General features: G+C 41.0%; 1 protein-coding gene across 3 annotated transcripts; it reads right to left on the minus strand.

Moving 5' to 3' along the window:
* Nucleotides 1-3,872: 3,872 nt before the first annotated feature.
* SLC16A14 (solute carrier family 16 member 14) lies at nucleotides 3,873-18,352 on the minus strand. 3 transcript variants are annotated; one of them, XM_032118946.1, is made up of 7 exons: nucleotides 17,943-18,352; nucleotides 16,185-16,286; nucleotides 13,622-13,848; nucleotides 13,068-13,366; nucleotides 12,095-12,238; nucleotides 7,472-8,464; nucleotides 3,873-5,958 (listed from the first exon to the last, which is right to left on the minus strand). In XM_032118946.1, the coding sequence occupies exons 4-7, from the start codon at nucleotides 13,327-13,329 to the stop codon at nucleotides 5,810-5,812; spliced, it is 1,548 nt and encodes a 515-aa protein (XP_031974837.1). In that variant the 5' UTR covers nucleotides 13,330-13,366; nucleotides 13,622-13,848; nucleotides 16,185-16,286; nucleotides 17,943-18,352; the 3' UTR covers nucleotides 3,873-5,809. The 3 variants fall into 3 exon arrangements, with proteins under 3 accessions (XP_031974837.1, XP_031974838.1, XP_031974836.1); XM_032118947.1 differs by having other exon boundaries at nucleotides 13,068-13,344; nucleotides 13,622-13,852; XM_032118945.1 differs by having other exon boundaries at nucleotides 13,622-13,852.
* Between the last annotated feature and the right edge of the window lie 8,785 nt (nucleotides 18,353-27,137).

The raw sequence follows: 27,137 nt of genomic DNA on the forward strand, positions 1-27,137 counted from the left end.
TGCTTTAATAATTCAGGTAGGAGAGAAAAAGATTTTAGCTTATGGAAAATAAGAAATGTTTTAAAGAGAAAAATAACTTTATTTGTATCCCCAAGAGTGCTGTAGAAGCCCAGAATGAAGCCTGTCAATTTATAGGTGGAGCAATTAATGAAAACATAAGCAACAGTGAGACCTTATGAGGAAGTTAAAAATGGGTTTAGTTCTCTTGATTCTGCTGTGACAACTGGATATGCTCTGAAAGACTTCAGAGAGGCAGATTAAACTTGTAGTATGGAGAGTGGGACATGTCTTATACAGAGTGCATTTCACGACTGTATCAGGATGAGATTGCTCACAGGGTTTGTATTATTTTGAGGCTATGTGAGACAGAATTTCAAGAAAAGTTCTGTGTCAGACTGGCAGATCCAGAGGACAGGGCTGTGCTGATGTTCCTGTGGTGTGGCTACAAAGGCGTTACAGATGCTTTAGTGAGAGTGAGTTCAAGTAAGCACAAGAAAAAGGGGATGGGGCAAAGAAAGCACAGGAGGAAATGGCGAGACAGGAAAATAGAGCGTGTTGTTAATTTAGAGATGAAGGCCAGATGGGAGTAGATAAGCTTGCTGAAGTTCTGGGCTTTATTTCAGTTTGAAGATAAAGCAGTTGATATTGTGATTGAGGAACAACTGAAGGGAGAATAAGGGAGTAAAAATAACTAAAGGAGAGGAAGAGAATGGATTGAAGAGAGACCAGGAAATTATTTGTCAGTATATTTGGAATTCATCTATCATTTGCAGAGTGTGAGTGGGGTAGGATAAGGTACTGTGGCAGGCAGTAAACTTTTTATTAGTTTAACACAAAGCCTTGGGTATTTTGGAATTTAAAGAAATCCTAGGAAGAATTAAGTTGCATAATAATAAATATATGATTTTGGCATAATGCAATCATCTATTAGAACTAGTAATGCCACGTTCCCTTTCTCTCATTTCAGCAGTATATTTAAGGAATAAAAATTTGCCCAGATAATGTGAGTTTTCATTTCCAGACTAATTTATGTGTAGACTGGAACTGGTGCTCTCTGTGGAATTACAGAATAGCATATTCAGATTTCTGAACAGAGGAAATAGAACAGTTTCTGCACTCAGGACTGGAAAGTGGAGGGTGGGAGCTCTGTGTGTCCATCCCGTGCTCTTCATCCTTGTAGGCTGAACTCAGCAGGTATCTGCATTGTTACCCCAAGCACGGCATTTCTCTGACTGTAGTTCTGAGCATAAATCCTGCTCTTCAGGGGATGCAGATGCTTTCAATGTGCATTTCAGAGTATTTTAAATTGTTCACCAGGTACTATACTTATGTCCTGTAAAAGAAGCTCCACCTCAAAAGAAAGAGAAGTCCTAACATGGACACCACCGTGTAAGCACAGTGTGTGTTTTCCTAATATTCTTCCAGTGAGCTGCTATCCTGTGATAGGCACGAGTCGAGGGTGGGATTAGTTTCGGATATTTTGGACAAGCCCTTCCTCAAGCTCCGGGCGCTGCGAGGCGATTCTGCCGCCAGAGGGCGCGCAGGGGCGGGGCGGCTGTCACCGCGCCTCGAGAAAGCCACGGGAACGGCTGGGAGAATCCAGAGCCAGGGAACGGCTGGGATAACCCTGAGCCTCAGGAATGGCTGAGATAATCCAGAGCCACGGGAATGGCCGGGATAATCGGCTTTGCTTTTCTTCCTGTATTTTTTTAATAGAGCACTGTATTAGGAAATAAAAGTATGCAATACTAAAAACCAGTCTACACTGTTTTTAACTTCATGGTCTCCATTTTTCATGGGCAAAGCAGAATGGCAAGAGGCAGGGAGTAAGCAGAAATGTAAAGAAAACTTTTAAAATGTTCCTATATTTTCATTTCAGCACTTAAACAGCATTTTTTCCCCAATGATCTCTGCTCTTCCTCTGCTACAACGTGCTAGGATGTTGTGTGTGCCTGCACAAGAACAACCAGGACCACACGTGCTCTGAGACAGCTTTGCTGTAGGCAGTGAGTGAAGCAGTTCAAAGTATCCAGCTACACCTGCAGTGTGCAACACAAGTTACACCAGGACTTGCGCTTTTCTATTTCTGTTATCACTTGCATTGGAGTCATTGAGTACAGCTGCACTTAGGCTCCTGCAACTGCACCTGTAGAAAAGTGGAACATTTGGGGGAAGAACCAATGTTTCTGTGTTGTGCAACTTACAATGAGGAGATAATACCTGACACAGAATATCTTCCTAATTTTTTTTTTGTGATGGTTCTGTCATCTAACAAATTACATCATTTTTTCTTCCTCCTTATAATATTTTCACCTGATTTTGTTTATGGAGTCATTCTGGAAGAGGGAAGCATCTCCTGAGAAACAGGCTTAATCCTTACAGTACATCTGAAAGTTTTCTAAAATTGCATTTCTGTTCAAACCCCAAGGCTTCTTTTTCTTACCTTGAAAACAGATTTGTATTTCTGATGCAATTTCTACATCCTGACAAATTTTTTGGCATCAGCTTACACAGCTTGGTTGATTTCAGAGCAGCTGTATGAATTACACACCAGGAAAGTATGTGGCATTACAGCTGCTTTTAGTGTGGCAGAAAAGCCATGGATATCATACCAAAACCAGCTCTCAGATTTTTCACAGAACATGCGATATCTTGCACTGACAACACTGGGCAAAACTTCTGCTGATGTTCTGTGAGTTTTAACTATCACTGCATCTTTCAAAATGCATGGGCAGCTTGCACTGCAAGTGACCTTCATACAAGGCCTCTTTGCTGTCTAAACACATTTTGTGTAGTAGAATAATCAGCAGCGAGTAAGCCAAATGATGATTTTAAGCCTCTACTTTCTCTTACAAGTAGCTATGTGACAGTAATGTGCTCTGTGAAGATCTTGTGGAGAGCATGTGTGACACAACCACACCTGAAATGCAAGAGCCCCCATAGGAAGTGGGCTGGGAACCTTCACACATACAAATGCCAGCTACAGCTGCAGCCCCAAAGGAGGCAGAAGCAATGTGCTCAGAACAAAAACCTAACTGACTAAAGGTGCATTTTCCATTGAAGCAATTGTTGCAAGGCCTGGCTGTTTATTGGGTCAGACACAAGGACTTGTCTTCTTTACTAGGAAAACAGATTTTTTTAAGGATTGAAAGAGAAAAAACAAAATATGCCCTACTAGGAGCAACATGTAACTATTACAACTTTGGGTATCCTGAAATTGTGTTCTAATCAGCATCATAGCAGTTACTGCAATAGAACAGGTTGTGGCAACGTCATAGTTCTTCTTTGTGACTTTTCTGTTTTGTATTTAGGCTATACATCCTCCGTGGCTTATAGCAGGTGCTGTGGCATTGTCATTTATAGAGGCTGATTAATACATCATTTACAATTGACTAGATTTAGGACCTAAGTATTAAAAACAGCGATTTCAGTATTTGTATATAATAGTTTAATATTTGAAGAGTGTAAGGAGTTTACAAATTTTTAACATGCCAAGTACTAAACTTGAATTTTAGAAATTGATGAAAAACTACTAATACAGGGTTGTTGTATAATTCTGTTTCTTTATAAACCAGTACTTTAATACTTAAATATTTGCTGATTCAGATTAAGAATTTTTTGTTCTACAACTATATACCAATACGCTGGAAACATTTGGTGATTTTTGATCTTTAGGTGTAAGAAACACTTCCATATATATTCTTTCCTCTTTGTGATTATTTCATTTTAGGATAATGACAAATACAAATTTCATTATGTGTCTAAAATACTGTATTAACTTAAATGCATAGAAAGTGCATTTTTGGGGAATGTAAGTTTATTCTCAACATGTGGCCCTGTAAGGACCTCCATAGAAAGATATATTGCAGATATCACAAGTGAACAACATATTATTTATTACTGCAATATGCAAATAAAGTTGCTTTTGACAAAAGACAAAGTGAAGATCTATGTATAAAGGGTATATATCTTCCAAAAAAAAAGGAAAATGAAGGAAATCATCACTTCAACATATATTTCACCGATAAAAGATAGTTCCGTTCAAATGAGCTATCAGCAGCTTTCCCACCAAGAAGACATTTAACCTGTAACAAAGAACTGATGTGAAAATTTACGTGCACATTTTCTCCAATAACAAAAGTTGATTTTAAGTTCCTGACTGTGTGTTCACACTGTTGCAGTTCAGTGCCACCTCAGTAGTCTTATGTGAGTTTTAAAGTCCATACATAACTACCCTATATGATTGCACTGATGTAAATCTTAAAGTAGTTCAGGGTTTCTTAAGGTTTTCTTTTTTAACTTGGCTCACTTCAGTGATCTACTTTAAAGTATGTCCTTGCCAACAGTTGTAGAAGTGCAACACTAAGAAGCTGGTGAATTGGAATATAGAACAATACACATTCAGAACTTTTTGTTAACCAACCTTGCAGCTATAAAGAAGATCAGGATATTGATACCACTGCATACTGAACAGTTTCCCAATAGTTCTTCAATATAATTGAATAGTTTCAATTGCTTTTTAAGGAATTCCAGCAGCACGTAGCAATATTAAACTAAGAACCTGATTTGTCATGCAATGAACTTTCAAAAAGCTAAGAGGATGAAAACTTACAGTGGTTCTTATTTGACAGGAAAATTAACATCAGACTCACCTCTCAAAGCTGAAAAAATTATGCCCTGTACCACCATACAACACCTTCTGCATTGGTTACCAGGGGCTTAATGTTAAAAAAATTTATTTCAATATTTTAAATGCTCTTTAGCTATTCCATGTTCTCCAGTATCTAATTTTCTAGTGAATAAACTTCTCAAACATGATGACTCTTAGTCAGTTCATGGTGTACATTATAAGCAGCAACATGACTGCTCATATGTAACAGGGCTTGTGAACAATTAAATTGAATTATAACAAAATTTAGTGTGCTGTAGTAGAGTTTGTTCCCATGGAAGGAGTCACTGGCAATGTTATTAAATTCTACAATAACTCTAATTAGGTAAAGGGGCCAGAGACCTCAAACTGTTTCTGGAAACATTTTCCAGCCACAATGATATTTTCCATATATTTCCTGTTTCTGCATTTATGAGTTTTTTACTCCAGGTGCATTAAGTGTCACAGCATTTATAATGCAGCCTATGTATTGAGGATGGCTACTTTAGATGCAGCTGGTACCTTAAAAAAAACAAAAATTAAAAATCATTGAAGTAGAATCACAGAATATTCTGAGTTAGAAGGGACTTATTGAGTCCAACTGAATCATTTCAGAAATATATGAGAACTTCTCTTCAGATTTGCATCACAGAAATAGTAATTTTAGTATGCTGAATTAATGGAATTATCATAGTAGCATTTCAACAGTAGTTGACTAGCCAGGCAAGAAATACAATCATTTTCTTATTCTCAGTAACTAATCTTTTATCAGATTGAATACATAGTAGGAAGGACTTTTATAAATCATTCATGTCCCGACCAAATTCTCTTGTAGGACTAGTGTAAATCAGAGTAACTGCACTGCAGTCAATGGATTTTCACCAATGGTTAATGGTGAAAAGTTAAAAGAGAAGCAAGGGTAAGGGGTCTTACCATTGTTCTAATATTAAAATACTGGCAGTGTGCTTTTAATTGCTGTATTTGATAGTTCTAAAGTAAAATACCTTAACTAATTTTTGAAAGCATATTTTCCAATAATTTATTAGCATTATGGAGCACATTTGCTTTTCACTCAAGTGCAGCTAAATGTGGTTGGTTCTATCAACACAATAGAAACATGAAAATAAAAACGTTCTGTAAAAGAATCTTCTGGGATTTGTTCTATACTTGTGCTTCTTCTGTAGATTTCTCTCTTGGTTGTTTCTTTTGAATACAAGGTTGTATAAGTAAAAATATTATTCCCACCATGTATAGCAATCCAGCTATGTAAAAAGAAAAGTCGTATTTTTGTGTGATGTCATATATCCAACCTGGAAAATAAGGACAAAACATGTTTGTTACAAAGCTTGACAAAAAGGTACAGTGCATGTGAAATTACAAAAAATACTTCACATTTCTTTCATGACATCTCTGTCAAATCCACAGATGCTTTGTAGGAAAAAATATTTTTCAAGCAAGTTATTACAGATCTGATTTTAAAATCAACATTTTGTAATCCCAAACCAATTAGTTCTTCCCCGCTACCACTGCCTCTGTAAAATGCCCAATACTGGTTAGTTCAAATGCCGTGCCTTGTGCAAGCAAACACATTCCCTATAGCTGTCTCCAAGACTCACATACCAATAGAAGACTGTTCAAGAGATACAATCTCAGTACTGCAATGACTCTCATTCCAACCTCAGTTCCTTTGCAAAAACACATTAAAATTACTTCAGGAAATTTTGAGAACCCAAACCAGCAAAATTCCCTCGCACCACACTGGCTGCATTGTGATGTACCTACAAGACCAGAAACTCTCTTTACATCAGCTAGTTGCATCCAATTTGCTTCGTAAAAGACCAAATACAGAGACAGGTTTAGCACAGACTGGGAGGTGCTGAGGGAACATGGCAGAATAAAACACTGCTGCTTTTCATGGGGCACTGAGCAAGCTTTCTTCTCACTCGTGTTGCTCACTCAGTGGTGGGGAGAGAAGGGGCTCTTGCTTTTCTGGGCTGCTCGTGTGCTGCTGGTTTCCCCTCAGCCTAGAGCTGCCCCTGGCTGACCATGCCCATGACTCCCAAGGTTTCTTATCACTTTCTTCTGTTCAGCACCTCTGTAAAAGAGAGCTGAAGTCCGGTGTAGCACTGACAATCAGTACCTGTATCTCGTCTGTGCTGCCCCGCCTCTTTCTATGAGGAAATTTATAATGAATGTCTGTTTAAACCTAAGTAACTCTAGGGATAACATACATACACTTTCTCCCTTCTGCTGGGATGGCCAGTAAAGAGGTTATGAGCAGTGTGGTCCCCAAAGTAGGTATTTCTGGCTGAAGGAAGGCAAAGCAAAGTTAGTTAAATCAACACATCCACTGGCAGCTTAGAGTGGTGACACCCAAACACACACCACAGTCCTTGGGCTAATGCTGTGGTACAAACAGCTGCCTACCCTGAGAACTAATCACCGTTTCTTCATGTGCGTAAAGGAATGAGTATGTATAGTGTATATACTACACAAAACGTGAAAAAATAGGTTACACCTTTCTCATTTAAAAAAAAAAGAAGCATAAGATACTGTTTAAGGAAACATACCATTGTAAGGATAGATTGTAATAGATTTAGGGTTATGTCCAAGAACTGTAATTTTCAATGTGAGGACAGTGAGCTGGAACCCAGCAGATGTGACCTGTAAATCTGTACAGTGTAAAGCTGGATGTTACATCCATTCTGGAGCAGCTGTGATTTTGTTAACTACACATGCTCATAGCATAAGAAAGTTTAATAATATAAAGAGTCACACAGTCATTACACAAACATCTTTTGGTTAGCAATTTGAACTTTTTACCTGCAAAGGGTGGTCCAAACAAAGCAGATATTCCATTGGCACAAATGATGATGCCATAGGCATTTGCAAGGTGTTTAGTTCCAACTAAATCTTCAGTCACAACAGGCATTAGAGAAAAATAGCCACTAGAAAATCCTATTAGAGCACAAACCACAGCCAGGCCAACGTATGTTTGCATTAGTGGCAAAGTAAGAATGCAGGTGACCAGGGTAAAGTTAGCCATGAGGAAGACATTCCATGTGCTGATGCACGGGAGATCAGAGATGATTCCAAGGATAACTTTACCAAAAATATGAACAATGGCTATAATGGATGTCAAAGGAAATACATTGTCCTGCCTAGATAAGTTGTACTGCTTGACTATTTCTGGAAGGTGAATAAAGGGAATGACAAAGCTGCTATAGGCAAACAAAGCCCAAATTATAAAGGCCACAAATACTCTATTGGTAAACAGGGATGCAGCTCCAAAGTAGCTGGAGTACCAGAGTGCAAAGCCCTTCCTGACTGTAACTGTCAGCTGGCTCACTGTCTTAAGGATGCGCAGTCCATACATACTCCTTCCACTTCCAGATTTACCTCCAATTTCTATGTGCTGCACACTGCCAAGCACTTCTTCATTTGCTGCCTCTTCTTTTTTCTCTGGTTCTTCACTGAGAACTCCATTAGATTTTATAGTCTCTGTCGAATGGGACAGAGCTTTTGCCCGATTTTCTTCACTATCACTTCTCACCACGTATTTTTCACGGAGGTCTTTGGGAGACAGTGGTCTCATAAGTGCCCCACAGACACAAAGGTTCAGGGAGATGGCCCCCTGGATGAACATGGCATTCCTCCACCCAAATTCAGTGCAGAGGTACTTCAGTAAGGCAGTCATTAGGAAAGCTCCAAACCCTGTTCCTGTGGTACTGAGCCCTTGTGCAAGTGCTCTTCTCTTCTGAAAATACTGCCCTACCATGACCACTGCAGGCAGATAAACCATGCCACTTCCAATGCCTATGAAAAAAAAAATAAAATAAATCTGAACTTTTTGCCAACAATGTAAAAAGCAGTGAAAAACAAATCAGTTTTATTCCTAACTTTTGTGTAAACATAATAGTAAAATCAATAATAAATATTAAATTCTGATGTTAGCTTTCATTTCTGTCTTGTAGTGTTTTCCAAATTCTGCAGTACTCATTCCAGTGAGAATACAATACTGGTATTAATTGCTGGAAAAATTAACACATGGAATATAAAACCTTTATCTCAGGTCAGCATGACAATCCTGGAAAGTTACAAATGTCCCACAATCAGTCAGTGACAGTTACTATGAGGACAAATATAGACACAGCCTATTTTGAAATATCTGCATTTATAATACCCACATCTGATGGTATCAGTGACCCAAACTGCTTAGTGAGCACATCTTATTGCTTTCACCTAAGTTCCCCAGCAATGAAGATTCACACTGAGTTCCTGTCCTTGCTCAGTAGCTGTGGAGCCATAGTGACCACGACATGTATTTGAGGAGTCAGCACATGGGGCTAGCAGGTGGGACCTCAGGTGGCTTCCAGGTTGGTTCTCTTTGGGCACTCCAGGGAGGGCCACGCAGTAGCTGCTCAGTCTTACAAGGCAGTTCTCTAATTCTGTAGAAAAACCCTCACCTGTAGATAAAAACCAGGGTATTCATGGCATATACTTTGAGCAGAAAGCCTTGAGTTGTGCAAAAACATCATTAGAGGTAACAGTTCACCATTTTTTCTCGCAGCAAATTCTTCATAGAGGAATTTGGATTGGAACAGGTATATGTGGAAGATGCTTCTCAACTCACTGTGATTGTAACTCAGAAGTGTTTTGTAGCCTAGAAGTTTTCCTAGAAAGGTGCTAATGTAGCTGCATGCAGCTATAGCATGATCTAGCTATAGCTAGGCCAGAGAAAGCCATGATTCCACAAAAGCCTGAAAAAAAAGCCCCTCAACATCACAGCTGTGACCCTGGCCAGAGCTGACCCGTTTTGCTTGTTAGAAGTATTTATTTCTTTCCTGGGCAAATACACAATTCGGCTTTTATTTTGCGCCAGTGTCCCTCCCCAAACCCAACCACAGACTCAGGGAGGCCTCTCTGCCCCCCAGGAGACCTCCTGCTCCTGGGGCTGCTGCCAGCTGCAGTGAGGAACCAGCCCAGGCCCTGCTGAGGGGACCAGGCTGGGAGGAGCTGGGGAAGGGAGCCCTGAGGTGAGGGGCCCTTCAGGAATGTGCTGAGGGTGGCTGCAGATGGAGAGATGAGGTAGGGATCGTAGGGGCGAACTGAAGGCAGCAGCCATGAGCAGGCCCACAAGCACAGTGTGGAGGCCCAGAAGTGACGGCAGCAAGAGGTGGCCACTGCAAGGGAACAGCAGCTTTACAGCCAGCAGCCATGAGAACATGGAGAGACTCCCCTGGGCGAGCTGGGACTGAGGGGATGGTGAACAAGGGGATAGGAGTGAGCAGGCAGGGACTGAGGGAGAGTGAGGAGATCATGAGGGAGGGGACAGTGAGCAGAGGCCTCATGGAGCTGGAAAGAACCTCTCAGATATCTCTACACTGCTTTTCTGGCCAGAATTATTCCTACAACACCTCACTTCTCCACGTCACATAAAAGTTTGCCTCTGATTTTTTTCTGAAAATATAGTTTTCACCCCTCTTTAAATTCTTCATATAATCTCTGCCATTTGCGATTTTTTGCGTGCTCTTTCTGAAAAGCAGTATGGGCTGCAAGAAGAATTCTGTAGATTTCTGCCTGCTTGATTATATTAAAAAAATATGGAAACAGAAATCCTGAAAAAGGCAGAATCCTCTCTGTGATCATTGTTCTTAGTTCAGGAATTTACAACATGACTGAAGTCTATGGTATGGTGGTATAAAGGGTCATCAGAGTGATCTTTGCTAGTCTCAACATTTCTCCATCCAGAAAGCTAGATTAAAATTTATGTATAGAAATTCTGTAGATTTCTATGAAATTCTATGAAAGGACAGTTTAAGAGAATGCAGAGTACTGAAGCTATTACTAGTATTGCAAACAATCCCTTTTCTTCATGTTTCCCTCTGGCAAATATAACATAGATACTGCCTCATCTGCAAACATAACTGGCCATGTTATCCGTGGAGTGAGTAATATTTCAAAGCCCCTCGAACAGCTCAGTATTGCTCTGATAGTAATTAAAGAACAAATTTTGTATTTCTTACATGGATAATTTTCACCTTTTTGTGTCATATCTATGAACAGTATCTCTCTTCAAAAATGAACAGCAAATAAAATGGAGTAGTGCTTTAAGCACTTAATAATGGGTTCTACATAACTTACTTCAAGTAACTGAATTTTTTCACAAGAAACATTGCTAGAAACTGAGCATTCAGGCACTAAGGATCTGTTGGCTCTGAAGGAAGATGTCTAAACATGTATGCCTCTTTGTATTTTGATTGGGCTCTTGCACATGTCAAAAGTTTTTCTAGACATCTAATTTCAATTAAAATGACAAAAAATTACTTCAGTCCTTTTGATTTTAAAAATTGTAGCAATACTGGTTGCTCTAAGTGGTTGTTGATACAATCTGAATAACCGTTATTGGAAACTATGTACGATATACAGCCCCGTGGATTATGCTAAGTGAGGCTGGGATAGAGTTAATTTGCTTCCTAGCAGCTCATATGGTGCTGTGTTTTAGATTTGTGACCCAAACATTGCTGATAACACAGGCAGTTGGTTTAGTTGTTGCTGGACAGTGCTTACACAGCATCAAGGCCTTTTTTGTTTCTCACCCTCCATGAGTAGGGGAAGCACCAGAAGCTGGGAGGGGATGCAGTGGGACAGGCGACCCCAGCTGACTTAAGGGACATCCCATACCATGAGATGTTGTACTCAGCAATAAAACTGGAGGAAGGGAGAAGGAAGGGAGGACACTTGGAGTTGTGGCAATGTCTTCCCAGGTAATAATTACACAGGACCAAGCCCTGCTTTACTGGAAACAGCTGAACACCTGCCTGCCCATGGGAAGTAGTGAATGAATTTCTTATCTTTGTTTTGCTTGTGCATCCAGCTTTTGCTTTATCTACTAAACTATCTTTATCTCATTTTTACCTTTCTGATTCTCTCCCCATCCCACTGTGGGAGAGTGAGTGAACAGCTGTGTGCATCTTAGCTGCCTACCAGCTGTAACCCACTTCACCCTTTAAAATATGTTTTGAAGCAGTGCAGAGTTATCATAATCCAGTATTCTATTAATATGGAGCAACTTCGGATAAAACATTTGTTATTCTGTCCTGTGACAAGGAGAGGAGTTAGCTAGATATAAAATTAATCTTTAAATTTTACTTGTTAGAGTTTGGGTTACACTAATTCTCCTAATTAAAAATGTCCTCTAATGTATTTACTTGGGTGAAATTGATAAAAGTTCCACCTTCACATGGCAGATTTAAATGATAACAGAAGTCACTAGGCCCAATCCACTGAATAAATAAGTTTTCTAAAAAGATAACAGGCTGTAAAAAGTGTGAAAGCAGAGCTGGAATAACTTTACAGTCTACCTTCCCTTTTTACTCACTCAGGTAAGCTTCAAAGGAATCAAAAATAGTTGAAAGAACCTTCAAACATTAGAGCAGCTCTCACCAGCTGTCACTCCAAAGGTGAGGAAGAGGTAGTGCACATTTGAGGCGTGGGCACTCAGTATCCAACCCAGGGCATTCAGTATCCCTCCAATTATAGCTGTCGTGCGGCATCCACACACGCTGATGAATAAACCAATAAAAGGACCTGTTAAAAAACATGAAAGAAATAATAAATTATTTATTTAATTCTTTATGCTCTAATAATTTTTCACCCTAATTTTCTTAATGTTTTAAATAAAATGTTAAACATCAGGCAACTCATGCAACTCAGTTTATTTTTCATATTACTTCTTAAAATCATGGAAAGAGAAATACAACCAACTAATTAAATTCTTAGCAAATACCTGTAAGACCTAAAATCAAAGTTACCCCATGAAGAAGGGACATTTTAAACAGAGGAATAAGCTGAAACCCTTGTTGCCAATGCTGATGCTGCGTGAGTGCAAGACTTTTCACAAATAACCAGAAATTAAGCATTTTATTTTGTTTTCAGTGAAATATTTTAGGCAGATCTAAACACAACTTTTTCAATCTTCATTTACAGGGTCTTAGATGTGTATGTACATATATACACAAACATTTCCTTCAGATATTATTTTGGGTTGATCCAACTACAACAAAAAAAATACATTTTCATTTGGCTGCCAAACTGAAATATAAACCGTGCAAATTCAACATTTTGTCCTCACAGATAGAGCATGGGGAAGACGCTAAGCTTCACAGATCATCTGTTTTCTTAATTCTAGTGAGACCTGGAAGTCACAGGCTTCCTTTTCTGCTCATGCAGTCAGTCTCCTGGACTGTCTTCCCTATCATCTTCCCTGTTATTCCCTTTCTCCATCTAGATTGTAAAATGTGTCCTGGTGACTTTAAAAAGTGAACTCGGCACAATTGTAAGAAAATACTTAAGGGATGAATGGCAAACACATTCTAAAAATCTATATAATTTGGAAATATGTGATGCTGGCACATACCTACAATGAGTGTGATGCCCATGCTGAGGGAGCTAACCCACGCTGTTAAGCCACGACTTTGATTAAACTCTTCAAGCCATTCCATGTTGAGTATTCCAAGGGCCATTTGGGAACCCATGATGAGTATGTGCACAAGGAAAGAGGAAAGTACAATCATCCAAGCCCATCCTCCATCAATGTTTGGATTGGGTTTAATTGGCTTACTTCCAACTTTTGAGTCATCTCCAAAATCATATCCAATATCTTCTCGACTAGCATACATTTTGTCCACAGTGTTCTGAAGTAAATGCAGAAAACAGCTAAAAAATTCATACAAAATGATCAGATTTTGTAGTTTGGTTATAGTGAATACCATCAATCACGATCATATTTAACCACTGTGGTTAGTGCAGTTGTAGTGAGTTCTGTGCTTTCATTGTTCAAACGTAAAATGCTTAGAAAATTGTCCAGTTAATTTATTTCTTTGTGTACCTTATTATCATGGCTGTCTATGCAGGAGTATTCAGAGGCTGACAGTAGGCTGCATTATTTCCATTACTATATGTTTTACTTACTTTTAGGTGGCTGAGAGCACTCACTCCTCATGGGTTGACTGTGGTCACAAAAAAGACTGGTCTCTCTCTGTATATTACTCCTCTGTGTCACCTTCTGCTGTCCCAGTAAGATGATGTGCCTTTGTGTTCAAGTTCATAACGCTTGGAGTAAAAAAGTGAAATCCTGAAGCAGCCGGTAGATGAAGTTACTGCATCTTTTCAGAGGAAACCAGTTTGGGAGTGTATTTCTTCCTTAGCAGTGGGAGAACAAGAATGAAGACAGCAAAAGATAAGGAATTAAGAGTCTTAATTTTTGAAATGCTTTGCTTACATAAATCACAACGAGGCAATTTTTACTACCTCTCTGGGAAGCTTTTTATTAGAGTCAACCTGACAACAGTTTGCTATTGTGCTTTCAGTTTCCATAGTATTAATCCTTATAATCCTACTCAACACAAAGAATTCTTCCAAATTAATGTCAGTGCATATCAGAATCAAACTGAGTGGCAGGCTTATGTGCATAGGTGTACATAGGATCAGGCCATACTAGCTTAATTTGATTACTTCCGTTTATTCTGTTTTTACTCTAAGCGAAGACTGCAACACAAGGTGAAAATAATTTCAAAACCACTTCTAATTGATTAACAGTCAAGGTGCAGAATCCAGTCTTCCCTCCATCTGATTTCTGCTGCAACAGATTCAAATTTTACCTAACTGTGGAGCAGCACATAGGTTTCCATGGAGACTAGAAATGCAATGATACAAATTACCAGAGGTGGTAATTTTTTGTCTTCTTTTCTTCTCCAGAGAAATAAAAAGAAACATCAGCTTCATGACAGTTGAAAGAGAGAAAAAAGCTATCAAAAACTGTTTTTAATAGTTCCTTATGTCTCCTGTGAGCCCTCAGAATGTGTGCCTCTGGGCTGGCTCCTCACTGCTGCAAACAGGCAGTGAATGGACTAACCCAGATTCTGTACCAACTGAAAATTTGTCTTTAAATACGTGAGTATACTTTGCTTCTCAAATTACTACCTTTCCAAACTGTTTTACATTTTTTCTTATTGCTAGATAAACACACAGAGAAGGCCCTGAGGTATTCCACAGTAATCCATTGCTGGAGTCAGAGCTGGCCAGTCCCAGACACCAGTGAACACCTGTTGATACGTGCAGCCTCTCCAGCCTGGCTGCTGCCTAAGTTCCCTTTGTAGTCAAGTGCCACCTGACCCTTCCTTGCAGTGCAGGTAATCATGGGTAACTTAGGGCAGCTTGAGCACGTAGGCTCTTCCAAGAGCACACTGATCTGCCTCATAAGTGAGCTGCAGCTAAAATATGTTGCACTCCTGTAGCAAATTGTTCATAAACAGATGTTCTTTAGCGACTAAGTTGTCACTAGCCCTAACTTGGCCATGGGAGGTATTGGTGACACAGTCAGGAGGAACAAGAACTGTGCACATTTAACACTCGCCGCACAGGCAGATAAGCTGTCACCAGTTGACGAGTTGCCAGTGGAAACGGATACTGAAATGCTTTTCATTTCCAAACTGAGAAACAGAGAATGGGGATGGTGCTTAGAGGTCCTTCTTAGAGGTCCTGCAGAGTGTTTGAGGCAGGACGGGCAGCAGGGGAACAACTCAGAGCCACGCAGTGGTGCAGACTGGTTTTTTAACCACAAAATGATAACCTGGTCACAATTATTAAATTATATTATTAATTAAATTAACGAGGACAGCCTTAGTCATGATTATACCTCACCCTTCCTCTACAAAAGGTAGGTCTTAAAGATGACATCTCAACCCTTTCCTAGTAACGTACTTGGAGCCAGATCCTCTGTTGCTGTAGGTTACAGGACTACTTACAGAGGATTCAGCCCACTCACAAGGCAGAGAGAGACTAGCTGCATAAAGGTGATAAACACAGTGAATAATCATGCTAATGGGAAATAATGAGAAGAGGCAGAATGAAGGAAAATCACAAGCTGTTGCACATGCTCTGTATAAGATTAACGAAAGTGTATGAGGGATATTACAGTGCATCTTAGATAATGGAATACAAAATTATGTAACTGAAGATTCAGAGTCAAGATTAAATGTAAAGCCTCACCTTTCTCTCTTATACTTTTGACTGGTTTTGTGCACACCTGAATCCTTATACTGGATACAAAAAAAATTTCTTCTTTGTACAGGAAACAGGCACATCTTTTATATATTTTAAATTATTTGAAGAAAAATAATTGATATTGAGCTGCAAAGTTATGATACTCCTCTTTGCAATCTTGCTGACAGAGTGGGCTTAGATTGAGTAGATGCAAGTTAATGTCATGCTTGTAACAATCCCCACAAATCTTCAGAAAATGCATATTATTTTCCATTTGAACTGAATTCTTGCTTATTATTACTTTCATACTATTAACTTTTCACTAAGGTCACAAGTTCAGAGTGAATACACTGAAAAGCAGGGGAGGTAATCTCCAATTACTGCACAAGCTCTCAGTCTCTGCATAAAGCAAGGATTGGATGCCTGGATCCCCTCCCCAGGACTGACTGATCGCCCCATGGCCTGTTGCACCCAGGAGAAAGGCACTTACCTGCCTTCAGCCTTCTTCCCACACCACAGCACTGCCAAGAACAGGCTCATGAAAGGCAGAGGAGCCCAAGGGACTCTTTGCAATTGTGAAATCCTAGAGAAACTGGAATGAAAATGACAGCAGATGATTTGTGAAGCCAGCCAGTTTCCCCAACAAGCAAGGCAGTGAAGACCCACTCACAGTAACAGTGCTTGAATACAGCCCCTCAGAAGGAATTTCATCTAAAGGGAGGAGAATCTGGATTCTTGTTTGGTCACCTGGAAATGAACTAGGTTTTTTTTTTTTTTTCCCAGAAAAGCTTTTTAGACTATATGCACACAAAGTATGCAGAGCTCTTAGAAACATGGCCCAAGCATTAGTGCCAGCAAAGGTGCTGAGCTTTTTTGAAAACTTGACTCATGAGCTATTTTAGGGACAAATGCAGGTGCCGTAACAAGACCAAAGTTAGTAGCAAAACACCCAAGTTCCATGTACCATCAGTGGAGCTATGGCTCTCTAGCTTGTAGTTCAACTAGATCACTGAAAAACATCTGCTCTTGATATAAAAAGTCCATATGATGAATAATTTACATATATTCGGTCAACTTATTCCAGCATTTGACTGCCTCCGTGTTAAAAATTATAGAATAAAATTGTACTTTAAAGGCAGTTTCAATGGATAACTCATAAATAAATTATAACTAGTAATGAGTTTTACCTTGCAATATTCCCAGTAAACATGCCACACATTTGGTTGCTGAAGACACGCAGAGGAAGCATTGCCAAAAACATGGTTTATTTTGGTTGTCATATGTTTTGGCAGTCTGACTTCGCCTGGCTGACACGCCGAGCACTTAAGCTGTCAGCAACTTCACTGAGATGTGGACACCGGTCAGCTCTGCCAGTCAGAGCCCCAGTGCATAACAATGTGTGCCCGGCAAGGAACACAAATTCAGGGAAATTAAATGCTTAAAAGGCTAAACTAATTACCAGGGTCACAAGTTTGCTTAAAGTCGGCAGCAGTTCCGTTTCCAGACCGGGGTTGCTGCCCTGCTGTCCCTCCCTGAGGGATGTTTCCCAAGCCCTGATCGGGCGGCCTTCCCGGAGACCCCTCGGTGCTGTTGTGCCCCGGTGTGACCCACGCGTGGTGCCCCGTCCCCGGGGACGGCGGAATTGGCTCAGATAGCGGACAGCTTTCTCCTCTTGGTACCAAGGGAAATGGCAGCTTGCATTAGGCGATCACCTCTATTTTGTATAGGCTCACAGCCTGTTTCGGGAGCGGCCCGAAGGCAGGGGATGTACTTTTTTCTCCCAAGAGAGCAGCTTTGGGAGCTTCACACGCGTCGCCTTCCCAGCACCCCGGCTCGGTTCACCTATGCGAAGCAGAGCTGGGGCGGGGGCCGCGGGGCTGCCACAGAGACAGCTCAGCAGCGCAGCCCGGGGCCGGGGCGGGGGCGCGGGCTCGGCCCGCGGGGGCTGCGGCGGAGCCGGGCGGCGGGGGCGGCGTTGGGGAGGCGGCGCGGCTGCGGCACCGCCCGCCCGCAGAGCACAAAGGATGACCGCGAGTTACCCCGCTGCGGCAGCCGCGCTCCCGGCCCGCCGCGCCTCCGAGGGGCCGCCGCCCCCGGCCCCGAGAGCCCCGCGCCGGGACAGCCCAGCACAGCCCCACACAGCCCAGCGCGCCTCTGCCGCAAGCGGCGCGGCAGCTTGGCGTTCCCCGCCCGCCCGCCGCGGTGCCGGTGTGTTGCCGTGGCTCCTGGCTCCTCCCGAGGTACTCACCGCACCGAGCTCCGCCAGCGCCGCCGTCCCTGCGCGCCTCGGCGCCGAGCCCCCGCTGTCAGCCCAACCCGCGGCGCTGCTCCGCGCCCCGGGACCCCGGGGGCTGCTGCGGGCTCCGGTGTCCACCTGCGCCCGGCTCCGCTTAGCGCCCGCGCCAGCTCAGCCTCGCCCCTGCTCACCGCCCCGGGGTTTATTTTCCATAGGAGTGCGGCATCGGTCTGGGGCTGCCTGCCCCCCAGGCATCTCGTCCTCTGCACCGCCTTGTCTCCATTCCCTGCAATTTCAAATCTCCACGCTCTTTCATTCCTGCAATACCGGCTAATTCTGGTTTGGCGGAGCAGATTTGCAGTCCTCTCACATGCACACTCTTGTGGCTGAATGAAGTTTATTGCTGCACAGGTTATGGCTGGAAATTTACATCCCGGTGAGTTGGAGGATATAATCCAATAAATGCAGCCGATATCAAGATTTTAACGGCCGTTGAGTTATGTTTATTTCAGAGTGGCTGGTTGAATTTATGCATCCAAACCATTCTGACAATGCAGCTTGGGAAATTTCACTGTATGGTACCTTATTTGTGCAATAAATAAGTTTCAAAAATATTCCACCCTTGGTAGAAGAGATGCAAAAATACATTACTTTTTCAGAGCAGTATTCACTCCTTGGCTGGCTCTTTCTAAGTAACCTGACTAACGAGGTTTACAATCTGAATTCACTGCTCTATTTGCAGTGAATATACCCAGGCTAAGGTGACTGTATGCCACCACACATAACTTTCATCCTCAGAGATTCTTGATGTCCTAGCAGTGCACTGAGTAGCATAAATGAAGGCTGTCCAAGAAGATATAAGAAGTATCTTGAGAGAAGACAAGATGAGGAGAGGCCAAGAGAAGTATTTTAATGGTGTTACACATACCGCCTATGTGCAAATCGTGGCACAGAGTCTGTTAAAGAATAACTGGTTTGAAGGGGGTTAAAATATGCATTTGGGGCTTTTAAATATTTTTTTCTACAATTTTACTTGACTCTTTCCTCCATCTGATGTTTACAAATGCAAATCTGATCTATTTTTTTCATTTAAAAAATGTGCTGTTCCATTATGGATCTAGTCCATCAAATATATCAATATGAAACACTTCTGTCTGGATTTGGTTCAAGTGTGTGGCAGATTATGGGCTATTGCTATGGCTTTACATAAAACTTATGGTGCTTTGCATTGTAGTCTTCAAAAAGAAATCCTTTTCCAGAATAAATAACTAGATTAGTGTCAGAGACTTGTGATTGGGTTTATTTATGTCTCCTTCATAAACAAAACTAGATTTCCATTTCAAAAGACTGTGATAGTGCATTGCAAATGTGTGTCATTCTCAGTATACATGTTCCCAGGTTTTTGCATCTTTTACAATAATACCTTGCCCAACAGTATATGCGCACTGCTATCCCAGAATTTAATTTGTAACTTGGCATTAGCTTTTTTACTGAAGTCTGGTTTCTTAAAAGGTTTGATGCTAGGGGCTTGACACTTGAAATTTGCCGCTTATCAACTAGTGTTATTACTCAAATTTGAGACACGCATACTTGGATTTCTGAATTATCTAACATGCTAACATCCTTTATTGTCTGCCACAGAAACAGATTTGACTGGCTGTTATCTCAGTACCTGAGATGCTGCCTATGTGCCTAAATCCTTGTGCCAACAGAGATTTGATCTGATGGAGAATTCACTTAGCTGTGTCATACTGCTTCAGCAATTTTGGTTCATATACCATTGTGGTTCTGGGCTATAATCTTGGATTTATGTTGTCTCTTGAGAAGATGAGTATGTATGGATCTACTTGAATGGTAGCCATGTGCAGGTCTAACAGAGTACAAATCATGTTCATTAAGGAAAAAAGTCCATTTTGTAAGAATGGGGAAGACAAGCCTATCATATCAGAAAAAGTCTGCGGTTTTTAGCTAAGAATAAGATGCCTGATCCAGTGTAAAATGCTTGGATGGCAAGCAGAGTAACCCCAGCTGAAAAGGAAGGATGTTTTACTAGTCCCTTAAACATAATGGTAATTAGATGTCATAATATAACTTCAAGGGAAAGAGGAATGGAGGGAGAGAGGGAAGAAAGCAGAAGTAGAAAGAATTGATAATTCAATTTCTTTCACTGTCTGGGGGGCTCTGTGGTAGCATAGTCCTAGAAGTGGTGGTTGGAAGGGATCTCTAGGGTCCACCCTGTCCAGCCTTCCACTGGAAGCAGGACTGTGACCTGTGGCATTGCCGGTCAGTCATGGCCTTGCTGAAGCTGCCCTTGAAAGCCTTCAAAGATGGAGACTGGCCAGCCTTTCTGGGAAGTATGTTCCTCTGTGGCACCAGCCATGCACAACCACATGCATCCACATGCATCCACATGCATCACAACTCCAAGGACTTGGCTTGTGACTTTTCCTTCTGGTTTTGCCATGCACTACTACTGAGAAGAATCCAGCCCAATGATCTTTGCCACTCCCCTTTTTAGATTTAGATCTAGTTTTAGATTGTTGTCAGATATCGCCTTATTTTCTTCTCTGCCAGGCAAACCAAGCCCAACTTCTTCAAAATCTCTACACAAGTGGTATGCTGTAGGCCATTTACCATTTCATTGGCCCTCTGCATGCCCCTCTCCTGTTTCTCAACATCTTTCTTGAACTGGGGAACCCCAAACAGGACACATTATCTCAGGTGTGGACTCACTATCACTAAATACGGAGGAATAATAATTTCCATTCATCTGCTGTCCATGCTCCCTTCCTAATGTAGCTCAGACTGTGGTTCACTTTATTCACAATGAAAACACCCTGTTGGCTCATGTTCAACTTAGTGTCCGCTGTGACAGGCACATGCTCTTCAGCTGCTGCTGCTGCTCTGATAGCCTGCACTGGTGCCTGGCACTATTCAACCCCATGTGTTCAATTTGCACTTCTCATTACACTTCATAAGGTTCCTGTTGACCCAGTTTTTAAGTTTCTCAGAGGCCTCTCAACTGAACCTCCACTGTTTGGTTTGCAAATCACCCCTTCTAAGTTAGTATTGTCTGAAAATCTGCTGCAGGAGCATCCTGTATCATTATCCAAGTTACAATCAAGGTAATGAACAATTACGGCACCAGTATTGACCCCTGAGTGTTCTGCTTGTACTGGCCGCCAACTAAACATCAACCCACTGGTTCCTACACTTCAAGCCCAGGATTCCATACCATTTTAACCCAGCAGTTCATTCATTCAGACCATACTCTTCAGCTTCAACCACTTGCTTAATCCCCATTGTTCAAAACGGAAGCTGTGCTGTAGAGCTTATAGACCATTCAGCCCTCTGGAAATGTGTACTGATGAAAATACAAAGTGCTATTTCTCTTCCCAGCACTTTTCCTCTACTATTGCTGTAGTGCTGATCACTCTCCTCCCTAAAGCTCTCATTAAACTGCCACCCTGCTTCCCATGAAGTGGTGGTGCTGCAGTGATTGATGAGGAAGGAAAGGTTTGAAATAGGAGCTTGGTTTCTGCAGCACCAAGATACAGAACAGAAAAAGAGTCCTTCTCCCAATTTTGTTGAATCACTGAACTTTTACCCAGTACAAAGTGTCACCAAATGACCTGGCCAATTCTTCGTTACACAGTTACTGTTAAAAGGAAAGATAATTTATGGTATTTATACATTTTGCCTCCTCTTTCTTCTATGAGTCTCTTTGGGTGACTGAAGAATTCTGTATATTTGCAAGGGTATGGTACATTGGTGCTGGGTAAAAAGGCAAAAAGGAAAACAAACCCAACTTAATATTGTCATTTGGCATAGGGACTGCACGGCTTTCTTATGGCACCCTAAAAGTTTGTGCCCTGTCTTCATTTTGGTAACTCCTGACTGCCAAACACTCCACTGCCTGTCTGTGGAGATTCTGTGGAGAATCCTTGGTATCTTTGGTGGCTTCACCACAAAACAACATTCTCAAACAATACTCTGAGCAAATATGAATGTTTTCGGTAATCCCCCTGCCTACTCCTATGATAGCTGCAGAGTCTTACTCAAATGGGAAAGAACGAACTAATTTGCTATCTTCAAGTTCACCCAAGACTGAGGTTAGACCATGGGAATGGAATTCAAAAGTAGAGGAAAGAGCAATATTTTTATTATTGCTGGCATGGAGATTTCCATTTGGAGAATAACTACATATCTTTTCTGTCTTCTCTCTTCTCTCTCCAAGAGCTGATGCATTACAGCAGCTACAGGTACAGGAGATCCTGTCCAATTTTCTTAGATCCTTCAGGAGGACAGTGCAGAATCATAGAATGGTTTGTGTTGGAAGGGACATTAAAGATCATGTAGTTTCAGACCCCCTGCTGTGGTTAGGAACACCATCCACTGGTCCAAATTGCTCAAAGCCCTATTCAGCCTGGTCTTGAACATTTCCAGTGAAGGTGCAGCCACAGCTTCTCTGGGCAACCTCTGCCAGTGCCTCACCATCCTCACAGAGAATTTTTATGTAGTATTTAATCTAAGGCTATCCTCTTTCAATTAAATTGTGTAAAAACTCTTCGGTGCATCCTGTGAGAGATGTGAAAGTTTTCTGGAGTGTATTAAAAGGACCAAAGGATGTTTCTCAGCAGATGGGGATGCTGCAGATGTTGACAGTCCCGCCTCAGAGTGGAGGGGCTATTTTGTCAGTGACTTGTCAAGGTTCCCCCAGCAACACTGAGTATTGTGTCACTTGGGAGGTTGGAGCCAGGTTCATCCTGCCACAGAAAATGCAGCAAGAATGAAGGGAGAAAGTGAGTAGGAACAGGACACTGAGCTGGAGAAGAAGCCTAAAGAGCTGGCAGGGTACATTGAATGGGTAGGAGTATGTACAGTGACTGCCACTTCTGAACTGAACTGCTGCCACCCACACACTTTTAAGTTCATCAGTGGGAGCAGCTACAGCAAACCTACATTTCCATGTTGTAGATAAAGATGTCCACAGGAAAATGTGTGTTCTGCAACTCGTCATAGTTATTTCCCTGATTGAGAAAGTCACAGCACAGGAGGAATGACACTTGCTCACAAAACAAAAGAAGAGGTGGTAAAACAGTCCCTTTTTGCAGTGTTATTTAATTTCAGCTTTGTACGTTAGCAATCAAAGTTGTATATCGAGAGGGTAAAATAAACTATCTTATCAAGAAAAATCCTATTAGTCCTAAATGCTATTGTAACACTAATACATTTTGCACATGGTGATATCTCACTTTTCTGGTTTAAAACGTGTGAGCATAAGGGTGTGGCTGCAGCTGGCTGAACATCTGAAGTACCATGCGAGGAGAGAGAACTTGGGGCCTCCGACATGACTCACACTGCCACTGCAGTCAGTTCCTCCAGGTCAGACTTGTGCATGTAAGAGATCTCAGAGCATTCAATCCATGACTTGGTTGTGGGTTGCACTTGTTGCAAATATACCAAATTAACTGCAAATTCCAGCAAGGTCAAATTAGCACTGAACTAGCTAATATAAATTAAATTATTTATGTCAGCATGAGGCCAACAAAACCCGGAGATCCTACAACCAAGATCCCTGTGACAGCTCAGCCAGAACTATTTGTACAAAAGTTGCCATTATGTGTTTGAGATAGAGTCATTCCTTCCTTCTCAATAACTGTTCCAATCTCGCTTGTTTTGTTGGGGTTTTTTCAATCTCTGTCTGCATAGCACTCATACTATCAATAACTACAGTTTTCCCTAACCAGAGATATGGAAAAGGAATGTATTATTGAACTGCCTCCAGTTCCTCAGAAAATTTAAATAAATATAAACAGGAGTGCAGAATAGAAATATATTTTACAGGATTTTTTATTTGTGAGCATCTTGTAAACTTCAAAATTAAATTCAAATGTTGTATTAACACCTGGGTTGTGTTTCCTTGTTAAGTTTTTGTTCTTGAACCATAAATAGAGGGCTTCCTTTAAAATCTATGTAAGCACAAACTGAACAGTTTTTGCCTTGTGCTTAGTTTGTCCACATCTCAATATATAAAGAAACATTTGCAACTTTTAAAGGTCACTTACACTTCCAGGGGTAGATTATTGCTTTGATAATTGACACATTAAGCCCTCCCAGCCTTTCTTCTTTACTCTTTCTGCAGTGGGTTTTAAATGGAAACGACATTTCAGCCTTCGATTCTGTGCCATCCATGGTTATCCTTCAGGTAGTGGGCATCCAGTGCCCACTTTCCAGACGACATTTACATACACCAGAAGCTTGGTCCTGCTCAATACTCTGAAGCTAATCCAAGTGTCTCGTGTTTCTGTGGGCTGGGGCAGTTCCCAAACATTCTATGGGCACACAGACACCAGCGCTTGTTTTCTTACCCTACCACAAACTGCAAACCAGCAGGACCACGAGTCCAGAGGACTAAAAGTGACAGATACTTGTGTGGATATCATGGATGGGATCATCAGGGTGTTTAGGTGAAATGAAAATATAGACACTCTGAACAGTTACTGTCAAATTGTCGTTGGGGAGGTGAGACTTCTCTGAGCTTCTGAGACAAAGGGTTACCTGTTGGGTGGAAGAAATCATGCTCTGATTTCTAAGGAAGCAGTGAAAATGATACAGTACCTGTAGGAATGTTCCACATCCAATACAGAATGGAAAGTACAGTATAGGTCATTTTGTTTTGTAACTGATTTTCAATATTACAATTTCTGTTACTTTTGCTATTTATTTCCGATCTTTCAATAAAGATGTAAACATCCATGTCTAAAGAAATCAACATGGTGTGGTATTGGTTCCAGAAATTAACCTAGCAGCAACGAAATTTTAGATTTCAGGGATTTAGTATTTTAGGAGTTACTTAATATTTCATAATATAATGGACTACATTGCTCGGGGCTTTTTTCCCCTAAACGTGACATCATTGCTTTAAATGGGACAGTATAAAACTGCAGAATCTGCCCAGCAACAAGAGCTGCACTCTCTCCCTCTAGTGGAGGATAATAAAATAGTTTTCTTTCCATTTTTCTATATGTAAACCCTCAAATAATGCTGTCAGAGCTTGAAAGCTTTTCTGAACAAGAATATATCGTAATTTCTATTTAATGTACAACACAAATATTATATGAATAGCATTGTAATGTGATATGTTTTCATATTAATATTTTTCTGCAAGTGCACTGTTTTTGAAGTGATTCTATGGATTGTAAAATACGTGTGTAAACATTTAACTATATCTAGACACTTTTTAGAACAACAATAAAGCAGTAAAGATTAAAAATAACTCTTAATCTCAGAAGTAAAATACAGCGTGCTTATGTTGAGCAGGAGCAGCTTGCTTGTTGGTATTTGCCAGATGGATCCTCAGTTTAAAAAACATGTACCTAAATTACAAACTTTTTATTTTAATCCAAATGTTTTCAGCTCTTGTGGTGTTCACCTTAAAAGAAGAGAGTGCCACAATACTTGGCTGTGATGTGTATCCTCTTTTTCATAATTAGATGCTACAATCTACTGCTTTGTTTCAGTCTCCTAATAAACAAATTTTTAAAGAACGGCATAAACATCTTCCAAGCATTTAGTATTCATTGCAAGTACAAACTTCTTATGCGAGTAAAGATTTAGAGGACTAAATCCATAATTAGAATGCTAGAAAATACTTCTTATGTATTACTGATTAAATAAGATGTGCCTCTAATTATTCCACTTCTAGATTCCAAAATGTACCAAGACCATTGCTTCTTGGCTAGATTCCTGTTGCTGTTTTCAGGGGAAAGTTTGATTTCTAACTCTGCTGCTGAGCTTCTTTATAGTGTCTTTTTCTATTTTGTGTTTTTGTTATCTCACTTTGTCTATTAGTACTTTTTTTCCCTTTATTGTTGCCATATAAAACTTCATACAGGTAGGTGGGGAAGCTGTCAGCTCAAGGGAATCTGAAAGACGATGCACATGTAGGTTGCTTCAGAGTATTCATCTTTCAGGGAGAGGCAATTTCCCACCTGCAAGTCGCTGCCTTGCACTGTGTGTGTCACTGGGAGCATTCTGATTCCACTTCCTTTGAATTTGTGTATTTGTTTTTCCAACCAAATCACTAAGGGATAACAAAGCTACTTGAGAAGAAGTGTTGGGTGACAGTTTTGGGTTGCCACTGTCTCACTCAAATACCAGCAGAAAGTGGATCTCATAGAAAAGAGGGAGAGGTTTTATTTTCTTGTATGGGGGAGTGATTCCAAGACCTGTGGTGTAATGAGTCACTCGAGTTGTAATTGCTTTCAGTAGCACAGAAACTTAGAGAGGGGGGTGGAACAGTGTTCTGAGAGATGACACAGGAGAGATGGCAGAAATGTCAGTATGGACTCCTATCCATAGCCGTAATTCTCCTCCAGCATGAGAGGAGCCAGAGGGACGTACAGGACCTCTTGTGCTTTTATGGCTGCTGCAGCAGCTCTGCACTTCCGTCCAGATAGAGATAGGCTAGCAAAAATGCATCCCAGATTCTGGAATCTGACAAACTATTAACAGCTCGGTTAGTTTGTGTTGTTTTAGGGAGGGTGACAGAGAACAAAAAGCAGAGGAGCAAAGTGTGAAAGGGACATTTGTCCAGTCACTTTTTTTATTATCAAATGGGGAGAGAGAAATAAAAGATTGCCAGACAGGATAACATTGTAATGTCCTCCCACACACCAGCCTGTAGATGTTGGTTGTTTTCCCAAATGCTTATTGCTTTTCTTTCAGTGTAATAAGAATGTAATAAACATTGTTGTTTGAGGGAGAGCAAGGGTGTGGGCTCCCAGGCATTCATTCAAGCCAGCTGTTCACTTTGCCCTGGTTTCAAAATGGACTCGAGCTCCAGTGGCTGGTGCTGCCAGAGGCCCAGGCACATTTTGGAGGTGCTGGTCCTGCTGTTGCAGCAGCTGCAATGGAAAAAGCAAACTAGTAAATGTTCTCTAATTTAAATCAGCTGGTCATCTGTGGAGTTGCATTAATAGGGAATGCAAATATTATTTTAATACAACTTTATTACATGCTGAGGAAGGAAATGATTGTTAACCTTTACAAACATCATTTTAGAAGCACTTTTTGTTCATGATCTGAAATGTTAACATGCTCCTGACACTGGGATGATGATGATTTCTGCCTACCAGGTGCACTGTCTTTTAGATTAAATATTGCAGACCCTCTTCTCAAGGTTTTATTCGAAAAGGGAAGGTT

This window comes from Corvus moneduloides, chromosome 10 (genome assembly GCF_009650955.1).
Source record: "Corvus moneduloides isolate bCorMon1 chromosome 10, bCorMon1.pri, whole genome shotgun sequence".
NCBI classification, from domain to species: Eukaryota; Metazoa; Chordata; class Aves; order Passeriformes; family Corvidae; genus Corvus; species Corvus moneduloides.